The following is a 20,856-nucleotide window of genomic DNA, read 5'->3' as shown; positions in this document are numbered from 1 at the left end:
ATTTCACAACCAGTAAGTTCTCAAGTGTTTAGAAAGCAGTTTGGAAATGTTTTGCAAAAAGGAGACAGACAATGAAGAATGACGCGTTGACATTGGTTGATGTCATCATTCGCAGGCCATTATTTTTGACAGATGACAATGTGACTGAAGCAATGGCCTGAAACTCAGTGTAATTTATTCTCTAGATATTTATTAAAGTTGCTTTTTGTCTCATAAAAGTGAATGATGTTAAGAATTGAGCTTTATATTCTGTGGTAGGAACACGCTAAAGCTAATAGTAAGCAAATATTTTGATAAAATGGAAGAATTTAACATCATTAGTTATTTTGTACGCTCATACTGGTTTGATCTGTAACAAGCTGTAAGTAAAGAGTAAGATAGTGAGGGAGGGTATCTTTTTTCCATATAGACCTCAGGTAGTAGACTCCATAAAGGGGCACCGGTCACTGTATTAACATGTGAGGTGCGTAATTGCTAACAAAGCTTCATATGTTTACAATACTATTCATTTAATAATTCGCTCATAAGGTGTTTTGACAACAATAATAATTAAGTCTTAATTTTAATTAACTGATGAACCTTAGAGTGCATCTACATGGGAGAGTCTCTCTTCTCTTTTTCTATATATGTCATTTTCTCTCTCTGATAGCACCTCCTATAGATTTTCAATTGTGAGATGTTTGAATATAACAGGTGGTTCAACTAACAATAGGGAAGTTCTGTGCGAATGTTTCTTTATAAAATGACAATGATTCATATGTTGCCAGTGACATGCATAATGTATTCTCTGCTTCATTTAAACAGCTAACCATCCAGTGTTCTCCCCAGAAAATGTTGCCAGCTGGGTGGCATTAAGAAGCAGCCGGGTGGGGGCAGTTGTAATACTTTGCAATAATAATGAAAAATGTTGGAAGTTATTGCCCACACCTGCAAGGACTGGTCAGACTGGTGGTCAGTGGTCTAACACACTGCTGTCTGTAGCGCTCACATATTGCCTGTTATAATAGGAGAAACAATGATGTATTCTATTATAATATTATATAATTATAAGGACTTTTTTGGGCTCCAAGAGCAGGGTGGCAAGTAAAACCACCCGGGAAATAGGTGCTGAGGAGAACACTGCCATTGATTGGTTTTAAATCCATAAACGCAACAAAGCAAAGGCCATGAAATTATATAAAATTAAGCTCTTTCTATCTTCTTAAAGCAGGTATGTGAAACATTCATCAGCGATGGGGACAATGGTCCTCTCGTATAACTTCCCAGTTTCACATGGGAAATTTGCCAGCTCAGTCTGCTTTAGCTAAACATTTGCTCTATTTTGAAACTCATCTGTATAGGGAAGGCTTTTCTTTTCAGCATGTGAAGTGCTATAGAGAGGATGATATTCTGAATCAACTCTTACCTTGGTCATGCTCTGAAAGCCCAGTGCATAATGGATTGACTCAGTTGAATCCCATGTAATGGTGTTTACAGAATTGAGAGCTCCTACAGTTCTGGGTCTATTTATTGTATAAATATATGCCTGGTGGTGAGTTGGGTGCAGATATTTCATGAACATAAACATGGCATGTGTTTGCTTGGAATTCTTGTAACAAAAAGAAAAAAGTGCAATAAACATTACTGTATGAGACAAAACAAAAAGTATTTAATGGACTTTATTTTCTTTGAGCAGGACAATAACTCCCATGACTCTAAAATCAGAATCCAGCTTGTCTCCCTGCCAATGTACGGTGTTCTTACCAAGGCCAAGTCAGGAAAAGTAGCTGAGGAGCTGTCCGAGTTCTCCTTTTTCACCATGGAGGATATCAACAGCAGGAAGATTCAGTAAGTTGCGCTATTCAAATCCAGCTGTGGAAAGATAACTGTTAGCATAATATTATTTTCTTTAGTATAGGCTACATACATTATTGTGGAGTCTTGGCATATGGGGTTTTCACTAAAATTGGGCTGATTTGAAAAAAAATAAGAAGAAGGTCGTTTGACAATATATAACTGGTGAGCTATTATGAGGATGATACACTTACAAAAATAAGGGAACCCGTGTATTTACTAAACTGCAGTGTGGAGGTTGGGATACACAATGTCCAGCAATGTAATAACAGGCAGTGACCTGCACACACATGTCCCGATTTGTAATGTGAACCTGAAAGTAGTCTTGTGGGGCTTTTCTGATCACCTCTGATTAAGCAGGTCCATTCAGTATTTTTATTATTATTATTATTATTATTATTATTATTATTATTATTATGCCTTTTTTTTCACTACTCAATGATTAAAACCCTGCCAGACCCATTTCTTAATATGACAACTACCAGTTTTATTAGAAGACTAATTAACACATTTTCAGAATTGTTGAGGTAAATTACAGAAAGCCAGCTATTTCACTGTTGAATTAGTTTGTTTTAGGCCAAGTTGGACAGAAAATTTCTGTGTGTGGGGTCCACACTAATAACTCGTTGGTTGCAGATTCATCAAACCACCTAAAAAGTGGAGATGTTGCCCATAGCAACCTACCAGAATCTAGCCTTCATTTATTTAGTACATTCTAAACAAATTATAGAATCTGATTTGGTTGATATGGGTAAGACCTCCATTTTTCTTTTTTAGAAGCTTTAAAAAATCTTCCCATTGGTCTAATCACAATCTGATTGTACAGAATTGTCTGAAAATGCTGGATGGCAGATCTTGTCAGCCAATACCTGGGATTGCTTGTGTGCGCAGACATTTGGCACCGAGCGATCTATGTATGTCTGGCCAATTTGGAAAGTAATGCGATTTACTGGATCACAGCTTGTGCATGGTGCATAATAGAGTTTTGTAGATGGGACAGTGTGGTGTTATACAGTGCTCCCTCATTATACCGCCTACTTTATACACAGGCCAAAATTAGTACAGAAGCAAGTGTTGCATCATAAGGAGGGAAACATATATTGGAATCAATAGATCTTATTGCACTTTTGACAGATAATAGTTTCATAATGTAAAAAGAAGGAGCACTGTAACATCATAATTTTATAGTAAAAGGAAAAAGTACAGCGTACAACCGGCCTCCTGATCCTTTCCTACAGTCTAAGCAATGATTTAACACATTTTACCCATGTAGGTATTCCACCATATCAGACACGGACAACCAGGCTCTGACTGATCTCTTTCACTTCACCGTTTACAATGCGGACAATGATCGCCTGGACAATCAGATCTTCACCATCACCATTACACCTGCCGGAAAAAGTCTTATCGTCATTCGGTCTGGAGAGCTGATATCTGTAAGTGCCCTACAACAAAAAAAAACCTCTATGCTCTTTTCAGGGTGCAGTTATACATAATGCAATATGTCAGCCTTTATCAGCAGAACTAGATGTAAATAAATAAGGGACAATTGTATGTGTGAACCAAACTACACTCATTCATTCTTTAACTTATCTATAACATATTTGTGTATTAACATTAGACCTCAATGTTTTTCAGTCAGATTTATACATCCCTATGTCCACCCCCTATTTCTTTTTTAATATCTTGTCGCTCTCTCACGTAATGTCATCGAAGTACATTTGAGATTCAAACACTCCTATCTTAGTTAATGTCTACTTCCTTTACTTTTGGCATCGGTATACTATTTATGATTGGGAAAGCTTTGTTGACTAATGTAGCTGTTCTGTCTTAAAAATAATCCTTATAATGTAATTTACAGGTGGAAGAAGGAGGGAGAATTTCCCTGTCTTCACGTGACCTATTGTCCTCAGATTCTGTAGCATTAGGGCCTCGACTTAGAATACATATAGTCAGTGGCCCAACGTTTGGTTATCTTGAGAACATCAAAAATGGTAAGATATTCATTATTTCCTCTACTTTGTATTCTGAGCAGAATGTTTTTTTATCATCACGAGTTTGTCGCGTGTTTCCTCTTCTCATGCTGCCTAGGGGTGATCCGTAGCTTTAGTTGTAAATTGCTGAGGCAGTGTAAGCCTCGGTGTATTTATTTTGATGTTGCAGCACTTTGGAGAAACTAAACATATCTCTTCTAAGAGATTGCCTCTGACTTGCCCCAGGCAATGCATTCTTTCTGTGACATGTGCTAGCATAGGGAATGAGCTGAGTGGGGATGAATATGCTATATGATGGAGAACTGTATTTCAGTGCGAGGTCAGCCTTGTCCATACATAAAATGAAAGTAGTTTCTATAAAAACAAAAATACTAATAACGTTCCCAAATATATATAAAGAGCTCAAGATATATGAGGTAAAGTTTGGAACATGGGGGTGATTGTTTCCTATGCTCATTAGATTTCCTTACTGAAGCACACTGCAGAAGACATGGCAGATAAAAGCTTGTAGATGGGTAGATACAAATGTCACATACAATGTTATACATTGTTATTATATTATTTCACTCTCGAATAGGTCTACCAAAGTTAACGTGTTTTATGATATAAATGTATACAGATGGAACAGCATTTATTGCAGCATGTGGTTCTCATTGTTCACCATGGCTCACTGACAGCACAGATCAATATCACAGTTACGCATTGAATAACACTAGTTTTACCTTGTGACATGTTATTCCATTCTATGAAAAGGGAGCTAACACAATGTGTAATAAAGCCCCCTTCGCTATCTGTGATTCATCATCTTCAAGCATAATTCTTAGGTACTGAACAGTGACCACACCTTTTGTCTTTGCTGAAAATTGTACAATGCAAATGGCTATATATTAAGCTTATAGAGTGCATTTTTTTATTTATGGTAGCCAATACGTGACTGCATCTGGTCTGTCCAGCACAGGGATGGACTGTATATATATATGTTTCCTTAGTGAAAATCATAAGGATATTACAAGACAAATGGCTGCAGTTGGAGTGTACTTATAAGGTTTACACAGCTCGTTGGTGATTTCTAGGATGCTCATAATCCTTATATTACATACATGTTCCGTAGACATTCTGTAATGCTTACATCTGTAAGCAGCATTTATTCACATCTTATTTGCAATAGTTTATACATATACTGGTGCCACTTGTGTATTATACATACATTTAACAATGAATACAATTTTTACAATCAGGTTAATATGCCATTTTTTTAAATGTTATTTGCAATACTTTTCAATAGGAGGCCGAACGTTGTTGGGAAGTCAGATGGGCGCAGACTCTTCATTTACAATTCAGGACATCAGAGATAATTACATCTACTATGTGCAGAGTGTCCATGACGGTGTGGAGCCAAGCGCTGACTTCTTTAGTTTCTTTATGACAGACGGGTCCAGCCAATCTGAGGTTCACAATGTCACCATTACCATACAGGTTGGTGTTTTACTGTAGTTTCTACATTTGCATGCACTGTTGTAAAGTGGTGCAGGCATTAATATTTTAATCTAATATCTAAATAAAAGGGAACTAACAGATAATTATGCTGTGAATGATAATAACAACATCAGAAGGAAATGGGATTAAGGATAATTTTTCAGATGACATAAAGGAAAGCAAACAAGTTAAAATAAATCCAACATAAAATAAACTGTACAGACAGAAGAATAGCAAAAGGTATTGAGAGCAGATAGAGAGCGTGATGTTATAGTGAGATTGTTCTAGTATTTTAAATAAATTCAACATTGTAGCAACTTTCTTTTCAAACCAGTTTGTATTACAATTTATGTTCCTATAAAATACTGTAATTCAGTTTATTAAAACATTGTTTTTTTTTATTTTAGGGCAAGAATGATGAACCTCCCCAATTTTTTTTAATGCCTGTAAGTGTTCAGGATAATGCAGGAGTTGTAATAAGGAATAGCTGCTTAAGTGTCCAGGACATCGATACTCCAGATAATGAGCTGATTTTCACTGTAACAAAAACTCCTCTCCATGGTAAGATTATATTAAGTGATACTGGTAAATATGGTTTGTGTTTTGTAAAATGGATTTATAAGGATTATATTAACTTGCATACATCTAAATCTTAATATTATTAGTATTGCAATTAGTCAGGGATATAGGTATATATTACCTACAAGGCGTCTTTAGCAAATAGGACCGAGAACTCTGCTAGGTCCACTAACAGGTACAGTGTACAGAATTTGGCTCTTCTTTTCCTCACTGGCTGATTTAGAGTGGTTCAATTCTTAGTGGGCTATTTATCACTAGGTCCTCATTTATGGAGATGAAAATCCCTTATCAGCGCAATTTAACAAAACTATCATCCTGGCAGCTGAGCAAGACTTACATCAGGTGGGGGTTTGTTGTATAGATTTAAGCAAAAAAATATACCTAACAGCTTAATGATATTAAATATGACCACAAAGTGTATTCCCTGATAGCAATGCAGAGGTCACAGACACTTTGTGCTTGTGTTCATGACTTGTTTAAAAACACAGTTTATTACATTATGTACATTGTTTATGTAACTTCTATAAAGCTAAGAAAATGGATATATTTTGAAGACAAGATTTTGCCCATATTCCTAGGTCACTTGCGCAGGAGACAGTTCTACTCTGAACCATTGGATAATGGGCGTATCTTGTCCAAGGGCTCCTCCTTCACCTACCAGGATGTGTTGGATGAGCTGATAGTATACATCCCTGAGAACAGGGCCACACATTCAGATGAATTCAGATTCTCTCTCTCAGACGGAAGCTACACTGAAAATGGAAAATTGCAGTTCTCTATCGAACCACAGAGAAAAGAGCCACCAAGGTTGGCTGTGAACAGAGGTCTGCAGATCTCAGCAGGTATCCAAGCTTCATTCTAACACAGAGAAACTACCAATAATATGCTGTACATGCTCTGGGGTCAATCCAACATAAAGTTGTTTGTCTGAAGTTTTTGGAAGTTACTATATAATTACTTACTACTACTCTAAAAACCTGTAATATGTATTTTTAAAGTTATTTTAAATGTGTTGTAGTACTAGTAGTTACAGATTTAAAATGTAGCAGAGTTGCATGGTACTTTCTAAATAAATGAGGATGATGATGATATAGTCCAGCCAAAGGGTGCAAATTTGCAAACCAGGTTGCAATGCAAGGGGTGCAAATGCAATTTAATTTTTGCATACAGGGAAAATGCTGCTGCTTTTGCATGTATCACAAACATAGTGATAACAGCTTTACTTTGACACTGTGATTTAGAGTATAGCTAGGGCAGACCCCTCTCTGGTTGCTATGGGTTACAGCGATATTTTCTTGAGAAACGATTTTCATTAATGTGCCCTAAATGAGCTTAGTGCAAGAGTAATATCGTATGGCTGATAAGATGTTTCTTCCTATATATAAAAATACTAAACCAAAAAGAGGGATTATCAATTTTCCTTGCATTTAAGAACCATCAGGAGCAGAACTCTCCATTGCTGGGCTGAATAGCAAAGTTTTAAAAGGGGCCCAGTGATGTAGTTGTAACCTTCCAGACTCTCCCTTCATGCTCTGAAAAGAGGAGAGAGGGGACCTCCTGCATACTCAGCCAACGCATATGTCACTCAGAAGAGGACCCTGCTTTGCACTTTGGAGACCAGAGCATTAGCCTTGGGGGGTGATGTGGGGGTCTCCAGAGGGTGCAGGAGATCTCCCGCGGGGTCTCAAACAGGAGGAAGCAAAGGCATTGCTAGAATCCATAGCGACCACACTCTCTGCAATTCTGCCACTGAATACCATACAAAACCAGATTAAACCTACAGCTAAACATAAAGGTGAAGTAAAAATGAAGGTATAGAGAGATACAACACATTGTGCTTTATTGTTTATTTTTTTTGAGGGCTTGTTGTACAATCATAGTCATATAGCTCTTTCAATGACTATTCCTACCTAGGCTCAGCAGCCACCATCACAGACCAACATTTAAAGGGAACTGACATAGATTCAGATGATGGTAAACTCAGATACATCATCAAAAAAGATCCAGTTGTGGGACAATTGCTGCTATCAAAGAACAATAACCTCACACCGATCTCTGTCAGGGGACCAGTCACCAGCTTTACTCAGACGGAGATTAATAAAGGTGAGTTGCAATACTAGATTACATTTTCTGTTCAAATGGTTAATCTACAGTGTGAATTTGCCCAAAGAGATAAAAGAACTTTTGCATTTAGATAATTTTGTACGAAATCTCTAAGGCTTTTTTATCAGAACTTTGTGTGGAAAGATTTGGTATTTGATGGAACCATAATATTTGAGTTAATTGTATATCTTTTTAAATTAGTTTTGTTTGCTCATTTACTCTCATCAATTTTGTGGCTTTCATTTTCTTCATTGTTTTGTTAAGGTAAGATATTAATCTTTTGTCTATACTATATGAGTAAATTCCTTTAGTTTACCTGCTTGCCAGATTAAAGTATTTGTTACACATGCAATAAGAGTGAATGTGGTGTAAACAGTGTATGGTGGTATTCTTATATAATATTCTGTATGTGTTTGTAGGGTATGTTCAGTACAAGCACAAGAAAGGAGAATCAGGGGGAAGTTTTGCTTTAAAATTGGATGTGGTTGATTCAGAAGAAAATACATTGATTGACCAGTCTTTCTATATTAGCATATTGGGTGAGTATAATCTGTGTTAGTTTACACATTTTATGAAATATTGCAATATTTTTATTTTATTAATACATTGTATCTTAATTAACAGGAACGAATGTGTTTATATTTATATCAAAATGCTTTTCATAAATATTGTTTATTTTAACTTTAATTTTATATTATTATTTAGTATTCATAAATCATGTTGAACTGAACACTAAACTGATATTGTAAAGGGATCACCCCTTTGTTAACTCTGACTTTGCACATAACTGAAGTATCAGGAATGCCTAAAAAGAGAACACAAATTGTTTGTCATCGGGAATGTAAAGTGAATGTGTATGCAGATTTTGTTTAACATAGATGTGAATAGTGTCTTTACAATATGTATTTTGAGCTTCCCAGACCCTGTAGTAAACAGGGTGCGGACCATGGGCCTGATTCATTAAGGATCTTAACTTGATAAACTTCTTATTTCAGTCTCCTGGACAAAACCATGTTACAATGCAAGGGGTGCAAATTAGTATTCTGTTTTGCACATACCGTAAGTTAAATACTGTCTGTTTTTTCATGTAGCACACAAATATCAACTCTAAATTTCAGTGTACAAATAAGCTATCAAGTATTTGTGTGCTACATGAAAAAACAGTCAGTATTTAACTTATGTGCAAAACAGAATACTAATTTGCACCCCTTGCATTGTAACATGGTTTTGTCCAGGAGACTGAAATAAGAAGTTTCTCAAGTTAAGATCCTTAATGAATCAGGCCCCATGTGCGCAAGTAAAACTCTGTGAAGGGTTTATGCAGATACACTATGGAAACGGATCTGCAATAGAAGGGTCGTGTTTAGATTTTGTTTGCTTTGTAATGCTCTAGATTAGGTCACTGCAGCTGACAGTTGTAACAAAGTATATTTGCAGTTACAGCAAAGTACAGTACATGTAATGCATAAATCTATGTTTTGGAAGTTTTTTTTTTTACCCTTGAAGGGATATTGCTGAGTGTTTTGCAGCTATCACTGCTAATGCACTGTTTGTCGTTTTTGTCATGCTTGCAGTAGACACGCTTCCTCCATCAATTACTGCCAACAAAGGTCTCACCTTGGATGAGAATTCTTGGAAGAAAATCACCACACAGCAACTGTCAGCCACTGATCAGGACAGTGAGCCCAGAGAACTTCAGTTCCGCATCACTAGGCAGCCTAGCCTAGGGCACCTGGAACATGCAGGCTCCCCAGGTATTGCTTTCTATGTAACCTTCCCAGACTGGAGGCGACATTTATGCAGTCATTTGTTTGAGGACAAATCTGTCCAGTGTTGTGTTTATCTCTCTTTATACATTGGGCATCTAAATACGACACAAAGCTTCTGTAAAACAATGATTGCAAAACCCATTTAAAGGAAAATCCACGTTTAATGTTTGATAAAGGTGATATACACATAACCCGAAATACCTTTTTCACTTCAGTTGCATTTAATTGTAGAGTAATTGGCTGAAGATGTTCTGCCGAGAACCTTAATTTTCTAAATATTTATTATATTAACACAAATGCAAGCTGCCACATTGCTTGATTGATAAAATACCTTTTTACCCTCCGATATTTGTATAAAGTTTTGAGTATTTCCTTTCCATTCTCTCTGACCCCTAAAAGACAGCAGCACAAAAACTCACATGCACTCATCAGCGCACATTATCTACTTCCACATTTCTTGATTGGTTGAGCAAAAATGAAATACGGTATCACCATACAGTAGACTTTATTGGGACAGTGCCCCTAGGGGTCAGCTTCTCTAAAACAGTAGAATATAAAGGAATATCTTTTTTTTAAAAATTGGATGTAGACCAGTGGTTCCCAAACTTTTGCAGTTCGCGGCACCCTTAGAGTCTCCATAATTTTTTCAAGGCACCCCTCCAAAATAATTACTGAGCAGTCCCGTTTTATAAGTAGTTGGGTCAAAAAACGTAATAAGTATTTAGGTCAGGAGAGAAATACTTATTTAGTTGTATGCAAAGATACACATAAATCCAAGGGAGAATAATATTTTTATATATTGTTTTCAATTATATTTCTGTCAAAGAATAATTTACAGCTAATTCATTCTGTGCCCCTGCATCATCTCTACACACTCTGTGCCCCTGCATCATCATCCACACTCTCTGTGCCCCTGCATCATCCACACACTCTGTGCCCCTCCATCATCATCCACACACTCTGTGCCCCTGCATCATCATACACACTCTCTGTGCCCCTCTGCATCATCATCCACACTCTCTGTGCCCCTCTGCATCATCATCCACACTCTCTGTGCCCCTGCATCATCATCCACACTCTCTGTGCCCCTGCATCATCATCCACACTCTCTGTGCCCCTGCATCATCCACACTCTCTGTGCCCCTGCATCATCCACACACTCTGTGCCCCTCCATCATCATCCACACACTCTGTGCCCCTGCATCATCATACACACTCTCTGTGCCCCTCTGCATCATCATCCACACTCTCTGTGCCCCTGCATCATCATCCACACTCTCTGTGCCCCTGCATCATCATCCACACTCTCTGTGCCCCTGCATTATCCACACTCTCTGTGCCCCTGCATCATCCACACTCTCTGTGCCCCTCTGTATCATCCACACTCTCTGTATCCACTCTCTGTGCCCCCTCTGCATCCACTCTCTGTGCCCCCTCTGCCTCCTCATCCTGCTTCTCCTTCATTCTTTTGCCCCCCATTGCTGTTTCCTATCACTATTCCCCTCTGTTTCTTTACTTACCATACTTGACCTTCTTTCTTCTATTTCCTCTGTCTTTTCTTCTTTTTTCTTACGAATTCGGCGGTGTCTGGGACCCAGCATCCTCTCTCCTGCCACTTGTCACTGAATGTCGGGCGTGATGAAGCCACGACCCGACATTCAATGAGGAGGGAGGAGGATGCTGGGTCCCAGGAACAGTCGGATTGGTAAGTTGTTGTTTTTTTTTTTTTTGTCCCCTGGCCAAGGCACCCCTGTGACAGCGCCGCGGCACCCCTGGGAGCCGCGGCGCACACTTTGGGAACCTAGGATGTATGCACTTTTTTTTTAAATAGAGGTGCTTTTAACACCTTAAACTTACCACACTACTATGATCGGAGTCTCACATCACTGTGCTATTTCTAATGTGTAAATACTTGGATCGAATATTCTAATTGGTTACAGATTGTTCTATCCCCACCCACTTCCACTGCTGCTTCTCTGTGTGTAATAAGTTTCTATAAATGAGAACAATAGTCAAACACAGCTAAAAAGTAGCTCTCAGATTTGGAAGTTAACTTGCAATATTTGTAAAAAAAATTAATGTGTCACTATAATGTCACTTAACGTTGCAGCTCTGCCGGTTAATGATCAAATGATGTCATTGTCTCTGAGATAGGTACAGGTTATGGAATGTAAATGTGTGACAGCAGGAATCCATGGTTGTGTTTTGTCCTTTTCTCTCCAGGCATAAAGATTAGCAGCTTCAGCCAGGCAGACCTGGAGTCTCGAAGCATCCATTACATTCATACTAGTGCTGAGGAAAAACATGCGGATGATTTCACCTTCACCGTCTCAGATGGAGTCAACGAGGTAGAAGATATTTGTGTTTTGCTGCTTTTGTTTGTTTGTTTAATACTAAATGACATTTGTGGTTTGAGATATACAATAGACCAGAGGCAGCTTTATTTTTTCTTCACCGTTTCAGTTTTCCTGGGTCTCATCTGCATTTGGCTGCATGTGTTAATTTCATTCAGTTTGCATCACACTTTCTCCCATAATGCCTTCAGCCTCTCCTACTGTTCTGCAATACATAGATTGTGGATCATATTGGTGGCTTTTATTTTGAATTCTACCTTGCAAAAAAATCTTCACTCATTCAGTGCCAGGAACAGTTTTAGCGATCAGTTCTATAGAATAGCACTGCAGTAGAGCTGTGAAATATTATACCACGCTTAGGAATTTTACCTGCAATTAATATAACATTCTACTATACAAATTTCATGCCTCTCAAAATTTCTAACAAAGAAGTCTGGAAATATTTAGACCCGCACAAATCCTACCCTGGTCTGCACTTGTCACAACTATTTCATATGAGGCAATACCTTATTTCCTACTCTTATATTTCCATCACACTTTCTCTGGATTATTATCCACTCTCATTTTATAACAATGAGGTTCTGGAATTGTCAGCTATAAATGTCTCCTGAGAGTTTTTAACAAGCACATACAGTTTTTTTTCTCAGACATCAACATGTATTTAGTTATTTAGAGTTATTTAGATAGCATCTACATATTCTGTAAGGCTTAACAGAAAACACCATATGGACAAAAGTATTTGGCCTCACCTGTTAATTATTGAATTGAGGTGTTTCAATCAGACCTGTTGCCAGAGGTGTATAAAATCAAGCAACTAGCCATGCAGTCTCCATTTGTGATACAAAATGGGTCGTTCTGAAGAGCGGGGTCAGTGACCGCTAAGGCGCATGGTGCTTAAAAGTCGCCAACGCTCTGCTGATTGCATCGCTGAAGAGTTCTGAAATTCCACTGGCATTAATGTAAGCACAAAAACTGTGCGGAGTGAGCTAAATGGAATGGGTTTCCATAACCGAACAGCTGCATGCAAGCTCCACGTCGTCAACACCAAACGTCGGATTGAGTGGTGTAAAGCACACCGACACTGGACTGTGAAGCAGTGGAAACGTGTTCTGTGGTGTGATGAATCACGCTTCTCTGTTTGGCAGTCAGATGGGCAACTCTTCATTTGGCGGTTGCCGAGAGAATGTTACCTGCCTAACTGCATTATGTCAACTGTGAAGTTTTGTGGTGCAGGGATAATGGTATGGGGCTGTTTTTCAGGGTTTGGGCTAGGCCTCTTATCTCCAGTAAAGGGCAATCTTAATGCTTCAGCATACCAAGTCATTTTGGACAATGCTATGCTTCCAACTTTGTGGCAACAGTGGGAGGAAGGCCTTTTTCTATTTCAACATGACTAAGCCCCATTGCACAAAGCAAGAACTACAAAAACATGGTTTAATGAGTTTGGTGTGGAAGAACTTGAATTGGCCAGCACAAAGCCCTGACCTCAACCCCATTGAACACCTTTGGGATGAACTGGAACAGAGATTGCGAGCTAGGCCTTCTCATCCAACATCAGTGCCTGACCTTATAAATGCTGTACAGAATGAATGGGCACAAGGGGGACCAACTCCATATTAAAGTATATGTATTTGAATACAATGTCATTACATTCCCTGTTGGTGTAATGGTCAAGTGTCCAAATACTTTTGTCCAAATAGTGTAATTAATCAGTCACATAAGTCCTTGCTCCAGTGCAGCTTACAAACTACACACAGATTCCCAGCTGGAATTAAACCCATGACCTCAGTGCTGTGAGACAACAATGCCCACCACCCCACCACATATCTCCCCCAATACAGGCTGATGAAGAGTAAGTACCTGTGCCAGTTTGCATGGCATATATTATTGGTAAGAAACCTATTATCTGGGCACTTGTGTTGTTATATGTAATAGGTGAACGGCATTGGTGGTAGATGCTAATCACAAGAAGCTTTTATACTTAACCAATTTGTTGGCTTTATTTTAGAACTAGTTGTAACAGATGATATATACATATATACAGTTGCTCACAGTTGATACTGACTGCAACAGTCAGCAATATGACGAGCTTATGCAGTTAATGTATTTAACACTATTATAGTACATTAATATATGCATATGGTATTATTATTATTATTATTATCCTTTATTTATAAGGCACCACAAGATTTCCGCAGTGCCGTACACAATACAAACAATAGACCATACATGGAAAACAGTACAGAACAATAAACAAGTAATACCAAGACTCCATAAGCTCCAAGCATAGCTGGTACAGTGAAGTTGGAGCAGAAGAACAGGTCTAGAGCCAGGAGGAAAGAAGACCCTGCTTGTAAGAGCTTACATCCTAAAGGGAGGGCAAACAGACAGCTGGTACAAAGGAAGTCAGAAGAGGAGAACAAGTGCAGGAGTAGCAAGTAGAGGAGCAGGAAGAGAGAGGTAATGGGAGCGAGCATGGAGAGAGGGTTAGGTGGATGGCCGATAGGCTTTGAGCAAGAGGTGAGTTTTAAGTGCCCATTTAAAGGTGCACAAATTAGAAGACAATCGGATGGAGCGTGGGAGGTCATTCCAGTGCAGGGGGGCAGCTCGGGAGAAGTCTTGGATTCTGGAATGTGATGAGGTGAGATGGTAGTTAGCTTATATTGTGGCAATGTCAGAGAACAGGTTGCTCATATATATTTTGTGCCTCCGCTCACTTTATATATCTATGTATAAGTAAGAGAACACAAAAAGGTATGCTGCTCCAGTTATAAACATCTTTACAGTTCAACTGTCACTAGAATAACCTAATGAGAGCTGAAATTCCTGTCTGTACATGCTCAGTAGAGCGATGCGGATGGCTGGAGGCTGCCCCACTTCCTGTCTTCACTAGATCACAGGGGAAACCACTGCCAAGATGGGAGGCAGAGCATAGCATTCCATATTAATACCCCCCTACGCTTAGCGATATCTCCTGTTACAACATAAAACATATATACACTTTACCAAACACATCTTGTGATAAAGTCTCTTTCCTGTAACAAGAAAATGGGTTAGTCAAACAAAAGCATATTAACAAATGAGATACATCAACATTAATTATTCAATCCAGTCCACATCGCTACAAGAATATGTTTAACAAGTGTGAATCTAGTGCTTTCATTAACATGTCAGTGGCATAATCCAAGCTTGTTTCGTGACTTACACTGATGTTGATAGTCTGATCTTGTCAAAGAAGACCTTACTCGAATAAAGTCTCTTTCAGCCATAAAGCTTCCTTTGCCGTTTCTGTTAATGCCATGTATTCCGCCTTGGTGGTGAATAGGGCAACAGTGGGTTGCTTTCTACTTGCCCAGCTGACGACGGTGCTTGCTAGTACAAACAGATTTCCCGTGTATGAACAACAGTCATCCTCATCTGATATCCAATCAGCAATACAGAAAGTCTCTAAAGTTGAATTTTTAGATTTTGTAAATTTCAACTTTAAATGGCTAGTACCCTTCAGGTATCTCAGGACTTTTTTAATTGCAATCCAGTGTTGTCTCCCAGGATTGATGGCTAACTGACTCACACAACTTACTGCAAGTGTTATGTCAGGGTGAATTCCGACACTAGCATACATCAAGCTTCCAACTGCTTTTTGGTAGGGGACCTGTTTCATTTCCTTCATCTCTTTGCTGCTTGTTAGTGACATTTCTTTTGTCATTTTTAAGCTTTTGTCTACATATATTGCATTAAATCATTGTGCAAAAAAGTGTCCAGAAAAATGGCTGCATGCATATGCTCCTATGCAGATTTACGTGATTCCGGCATGAACGCATGTTTGCTACAATAATAATAATGTTCACACAATTATGAACAGATGCAGGCCAGATGCATATATGCCTGTCAAAGCCGTATTATTTGCGGGTGGTCAAGGGCAGGTGCAAATAGCAGATGATGATGGCAGTTGCCAGCAATAGAGAATCGCTTGGGACTGGCTGCTTGGAAATGTTCTGCTGATGCTGATGCAATCTTTCTTCTGCGATCTTTTGTAAGCGTGTTTAAGCAATTTTTTTCCCACATATGTAAGACGAGGAGTTGTCTCTCCTATATTAGGCGTCAATAAAACTCTCTAATAGCGAATACATATTGCAAACCCAACAAATGGTTATAAACATGAGTGTAAGTGTATGTGATGTATGCCTGCTGTAAACTGGGCACATATGCTACTGGTGCAGACCTGCAAATTTTAATGAAAAATAAAATATTTGAATTTACATCATTAACTTTTAAAGACATTTCTCTATAAAATGGAAGCAAATAGACAAAATGTAAAAGGCGATAACATGTTGTTATGGACACTATTATGTCATTTATGTAAACGCTAAGAGCTGTGTTGTGTCACTATCATAAATGTTCTGTTACATTGAACCTCTTTTATAGGTGTCTCAAACCTTTTACATCACCATCAATAAAGTGGATGATTCTTTACCTGTGGTCCAGAATTTAGGAATGAGGGTGCAGGAAGGTGTTCGGAAAACTATCACAGAATTTGAACTGAAGGCTACGGATGCTGACACTGAGGTATGAGGCTCTTAACTTCACCAGCTGCTAATAATAGTAAATACGGTGTGTTCTCTGGAGACTTGGCAGCATAGAGACCCTGTGATGAATAAATGTGTCCTATACACTATAGGATATAATTACACATGCACAAATCTAAACATATACACAACACTGTCGGCAAATATGTATCCCTTATGACAAGGGTAGTGTGCATCTTGCTAGCCTAAACTGTTATAACATTTGTGTACACATTGGAATAAGTTTTTTATTTCTACATCTAACTAATCAAATTTTATATTGTTTGTTTTTGTTTTCTCAGAAGAAACAGGGCGTTCATTTGGTAGAATATTGGATTAAATATATTTTATTTTATGGGCAGCAGAAAATGAAAAGTTGGCACTGGTGACCTTGAGGCATTCAGATATAATACATTCCATGCAGATTTCATCTAATAGTAACTAGTACAGCAATCACAATTTGCATGGATTTGTTAGTACTGATTCTTATGGGAAGCCCGGTTAAGGTCTCCTATTAACAGGGCCTTGCTCCACTCTGCATAGAAATCCCAGTGACATCACATCGATCCATGATGATCTTGTGGAGATTTCCTTTTAGAATGTGGAAATACACAGCACTGTGAATGCTGGGTAATGATCGTGGGTCCAGGAACAACTCTGTATGGTTCTTGGTCCCAACTGGGACTCCAAGCTGTCCTTCACAGTGGGGTCCAGGCTTACAGGTGGACATGGCAACACATTTTGAAGTGTCTCTTATATTCAGCATCTGAAATTAAAACCCAATCCCGCCCCTCTTATATGTACGGACCGGAAGAGATTTAAGTTGTGAAGACCTATGTTTCTTGCTTGAATTACCCACTCTGACAGGGATAGCTGTCTGTCATCATTTTGTTCATTTCATATGCAGTGACCTATGTTCTTGGCACATAATACTCCACTTATTCTTAATATAAGTTAAATAGCTGGGCAATCTTCAGAAACCTACCGGAAGACTCACGCCACGTACAAGTCTACTGAAGCACAGTATGGTGATTTACTTATAGTCTATTAGGGTATTGGATCCCACTTTATTTTATAAAAATAACAGTGTAATTCTTTAAAAATGTCCTTTGATACTATTGATGTTTTTTCTTAACCTTAATAATTTAATACATTTTTATTAAGGACTTTACCATTGTAAAACAAATCATTTGCATATAAATCAGCTTTGTTGTTATAACAGGTATTAAATAAAGAAAAATAAGAATAAAGAGAAAGAACAACATCAAACTAGAGATGAGCGCACTCGGATTTCTGAAATCCGAGCCCACCCGAACGTTGGCGATCCGAGTCGGATCCGAGACAGATCCGGGTATTGGCGCCAAATTCAAATCTGAAACTGAGGCTCTGACTCATAATCCCGTTGTCGGATCTCGCGATACTCGGATCCTATAAATTCCCCGCTAGTCGCCGCCATCTTCACTCGGGCATTGATCAGGGTAGAGGGAGGGTGTGTTAGGTGGTCCTCTGTCCTGGTAGATCTTATGCTGTGCTGTTTAGTTCTGTGCTGTGCTGTTTAGTTCTGTGCTGTGCTGTGTTCTGCAGTATCAGTCCAGTGGTGCTGTGTGCTGTGCTCTGTCCTTCTGAGTTCAGTGGTGCTGCTGGGTCCTGTGCTGTGTCCTGTTCAGTCCAGTGGTGCTGTGTCCTGTGCTCTGTGCTTCTAAGGGCATAGTTATTTCCCCAATATTCCCCTGTGTTTAAAAAAATAAAAAAAAGTTATTTAAAAAAATACCAAAAACTAATTTAATTTTTTTTAATTACCACAAAATTTGCACAACCAATCCTGCAGTATAAGCCCATTGGTACTGCAATATTACCAAGTTCACACATTCAGCAGTAAAAGTCCAGTGGTGCTGCAATATTACAAAGTTCACACATTCTGCAGTATCAGTCCAGTGGTGCTGTGTCCTGTGCTCTGTCCTGCTGAGTTCCGTAGTGCTGCTGGGTCCTGTGCCGTGTCCTGTTCAGTCCAGTGGTGCTGTGTCCTGTGCTCTGTGCTTCTAAGGGCATAGTTATTTCCCCATTATTCCCAAGTTTTTAAAAAAATAAAAAAAAAGTAAAAAAAAATTAAAAATTAAAAAAAAAATATATAATTATAACCAAATTTGCAAAACCAATCCAGCAGTATAAGTCCATTGGTACTGCAATATTACAAAGTTCACACATTCTGCAGTATCAGTCCAGTGGTGCTGTGTCCTGTGCTCTGTCCTGCTGAGTTCCGTAGTGCTGCTGGGTCCTGTGCCGTGTCCTGTTCAGTCCAGTGGTGCTGTGTCCTGTGCTCTGTGCTTCTAAGGGCATAGTTATTTCCCCATTATTCCCAAGTTTTTAAAAAATAAAAAAAAAGTAAAAAAAAATAAAAAATTAAAAATTAAAAAAAAAAAATATAATTATAATCAAATTTGCAAAACCAATCCAGCAGTATAAGTCCATTGGTACTGCAATATTACCAAGTTCACACATTCTGCAGTATCTTGTGCTACATATAATGGAGACCAAAAATTTGGAGGATAAAGTAGGGAAAGATCAAGACCCACTTCCTCCTAATGCTGAAGCTGCTGCCACTAGTCATGACATAGACGATGAAATGCCATCAACGTCGTCTTCCAAGCCCGATGCCCAATCTCGTAGTACCGGGCATGTAAAATCCAAAAAGCCCAAGTTAAGAAAAAGTAGCAAAAAGAGAAACTTAAAATCATCTGAGGAGAAACGTAAAGTTGCCAATATGCCATTTACGACACGGAGTGGCAAGGAACGGCTTAGGCCCTGGCCCGTGTTCATGACTAGTGGTTCAGCTTCACCCACGGATCTTAGCCCTCCTCCTCCTCCCCCCCCCTACAAAAAATTGAAGAGAGTTATGCTGTCAGCAACAAAACAGCAAACAACTCTGCCTTCTAAAGAGAAATTATCACAAATCCACAAGGCGAGTCCAAGGATGTTGGTGGTTGTCAAGCCTGACCTTCCCATCACTGTACGGGAAGAGGTGGCTCGGGAGGAGGCTATTGATGATGTAGCTGGCGCTGTGGAGGAACTTGATGATGAGGATGGTGATGTGGTTATTGTAAATGAGGCACCAGGGGGGGAAACAGCTGATGTCCATGGGATGAAAAAGCCCATCGTCATGTCTGGTCAGAAGACCAAAAAATGCACCTCTTCGGTCTGGAGTTATTTTTATCCAAATCCAGACAACCAATGTATGGCCATATGTAGCTTATGTAAAGCTCAAATAAGCAGGGGTAAGGATCTTGCCCACCTAGGAACATCCTCCCTTATACGTCACCTGAATAACCTTCATAGTTCAGTGGTTAGTTCAGGAACTGGGGCCAGGACCCTCATCGGTACAGGGACACCTAAATCCCGTGGTCCAGTTGGATACACACCAGCAACACCCTCCTCGTCAACTTCCTCCACAATCTCCATCAGATTCAGTCCTGCAGCCCAAGTCAGCAGCCAGACTGAGTCCTCCTCAATACGGGATTCATCCGAGGAATCCTGCAGCGGTACGCCTACTACTGCCACTGCTGCTGTTGCTGCTGTTAGTCGGTCATCTTCCCAGAGGGGAAGTCGTAAGACCGCTAAGTCTTTCACAAAACAATTGACCGTCCAACAGTCGTTTGCCATGACCACAAAATACGATAGTAGTCACCCTATTGCAAAGCGTATAACTGCGGCTGTAACTGCAATGTTGGTGTTAAACGTGCGCCCGGTGTCCGCCATCAGTGGAGTGGGATTTAGAGGGTTGATGGAGGTATTGTGTCCCCGGTACCAAATCCCGTCGAGATTCCACTTCACTAGGCAGGCGATACCAAAAATGTACAGAGAAGTACGATCAAGTGTCCTCAGTGCTCTAAAAAATGCGGTTGTACCCACTGTCCACTTAACCACGGACATGTGGACAAGTGGTTCTGGGCAAACGAAGGACTATATGACTGTGACAGCCCACTGGGTAGATGCATCCCCTTCCGCAGCAACAGCAACAGCTGCATCAGTAGCAGCAACTACAAAATGGCTGCTCGTGCAAAGGCAGGCAACATTGTGTATTACAGGCTTTAATAAGAGGCACAACGCTGACAACATATTAGAGGAAATGAGGGAAATTATCTCCCAGTGGCTTACCCCACTTAGACTCTCATGGGGATTTGTGGTG

General features: G+C 39.3%; 1 protein-coding gene across 1 annotated transcript in view; it reads left to right on the top strand.

The window, feature by feature from the left end:
- Positions 1 to 20,856, top strand: part of FRAS1 (Fraser extracellular matrix complex subunit 1) — a 410,417-nt gene that overhangs the window by 323,772 nt on the left and 65,789 nt on the right. The window contains exons 39-49 of the mRNA XM_075203987.1: positions 1,676 to 1,827; positions 3,107 to 3,269; positions 3,695 to 3,827; positions 5,113 to 5,303; positions 5,711 to 5,864; positions 6,461 to 6,724; positions 7,797 to 7,985; positions 8,405 to 8,524; positions 9,560 to 9,739; positions 11,978 to 12,102; positions 16,534 to 16,674. Of these exons, the coding sequence (XP_075060088.1) occupies positions 1,676 to 1,827; positions 3,107 to 3,269; positions 3,695 to 3,827; positions 5,113 to 5,303; positions 5,711 to 5,864; positions 6,461 to 6,724; positions 7,797 to 7,985; positions 8,405 to 8,524; positions 9,560 to 9,739; positions 11,978 to 12,102; positions 16,534 to 16,674 (1,812 nt within the window). The remainder of the gene's footprint in view (positions 1 to 1,675; positions 1,828 to 3,106; positions 3,270 to 3,694; positions 3,828 to 5,112; positions 5,304 to 5,710; positions 5,865 to 6,460; positions 6,725 to 7,796; positions 7,986 to 8,404; positions 8,525 to 9,559; positions 9,740 to 11,977; positions 12,103 to 16,533; positions 16,675 to 20,856) is intronic.

This window comes from Mixophyes fleayi, chromosome 1 (genome assembly GCF_038048845.1).
Source record: "Mixophyes fleayi isolate aMixFle1 chromosome 1, aMixFle1.hap1, whole genome shotgun sequence".
Taxonomy (NCBI): domain Eukaryota; kingdom Metazoa; phylum Chordata; class Amphibia; order Anura; family Limnodynastidae; genus Mixophyes; species Mixophyes fleayi.
This window is presented reverse-complemented; position numbering and strand designations above follow the sequence as displayed.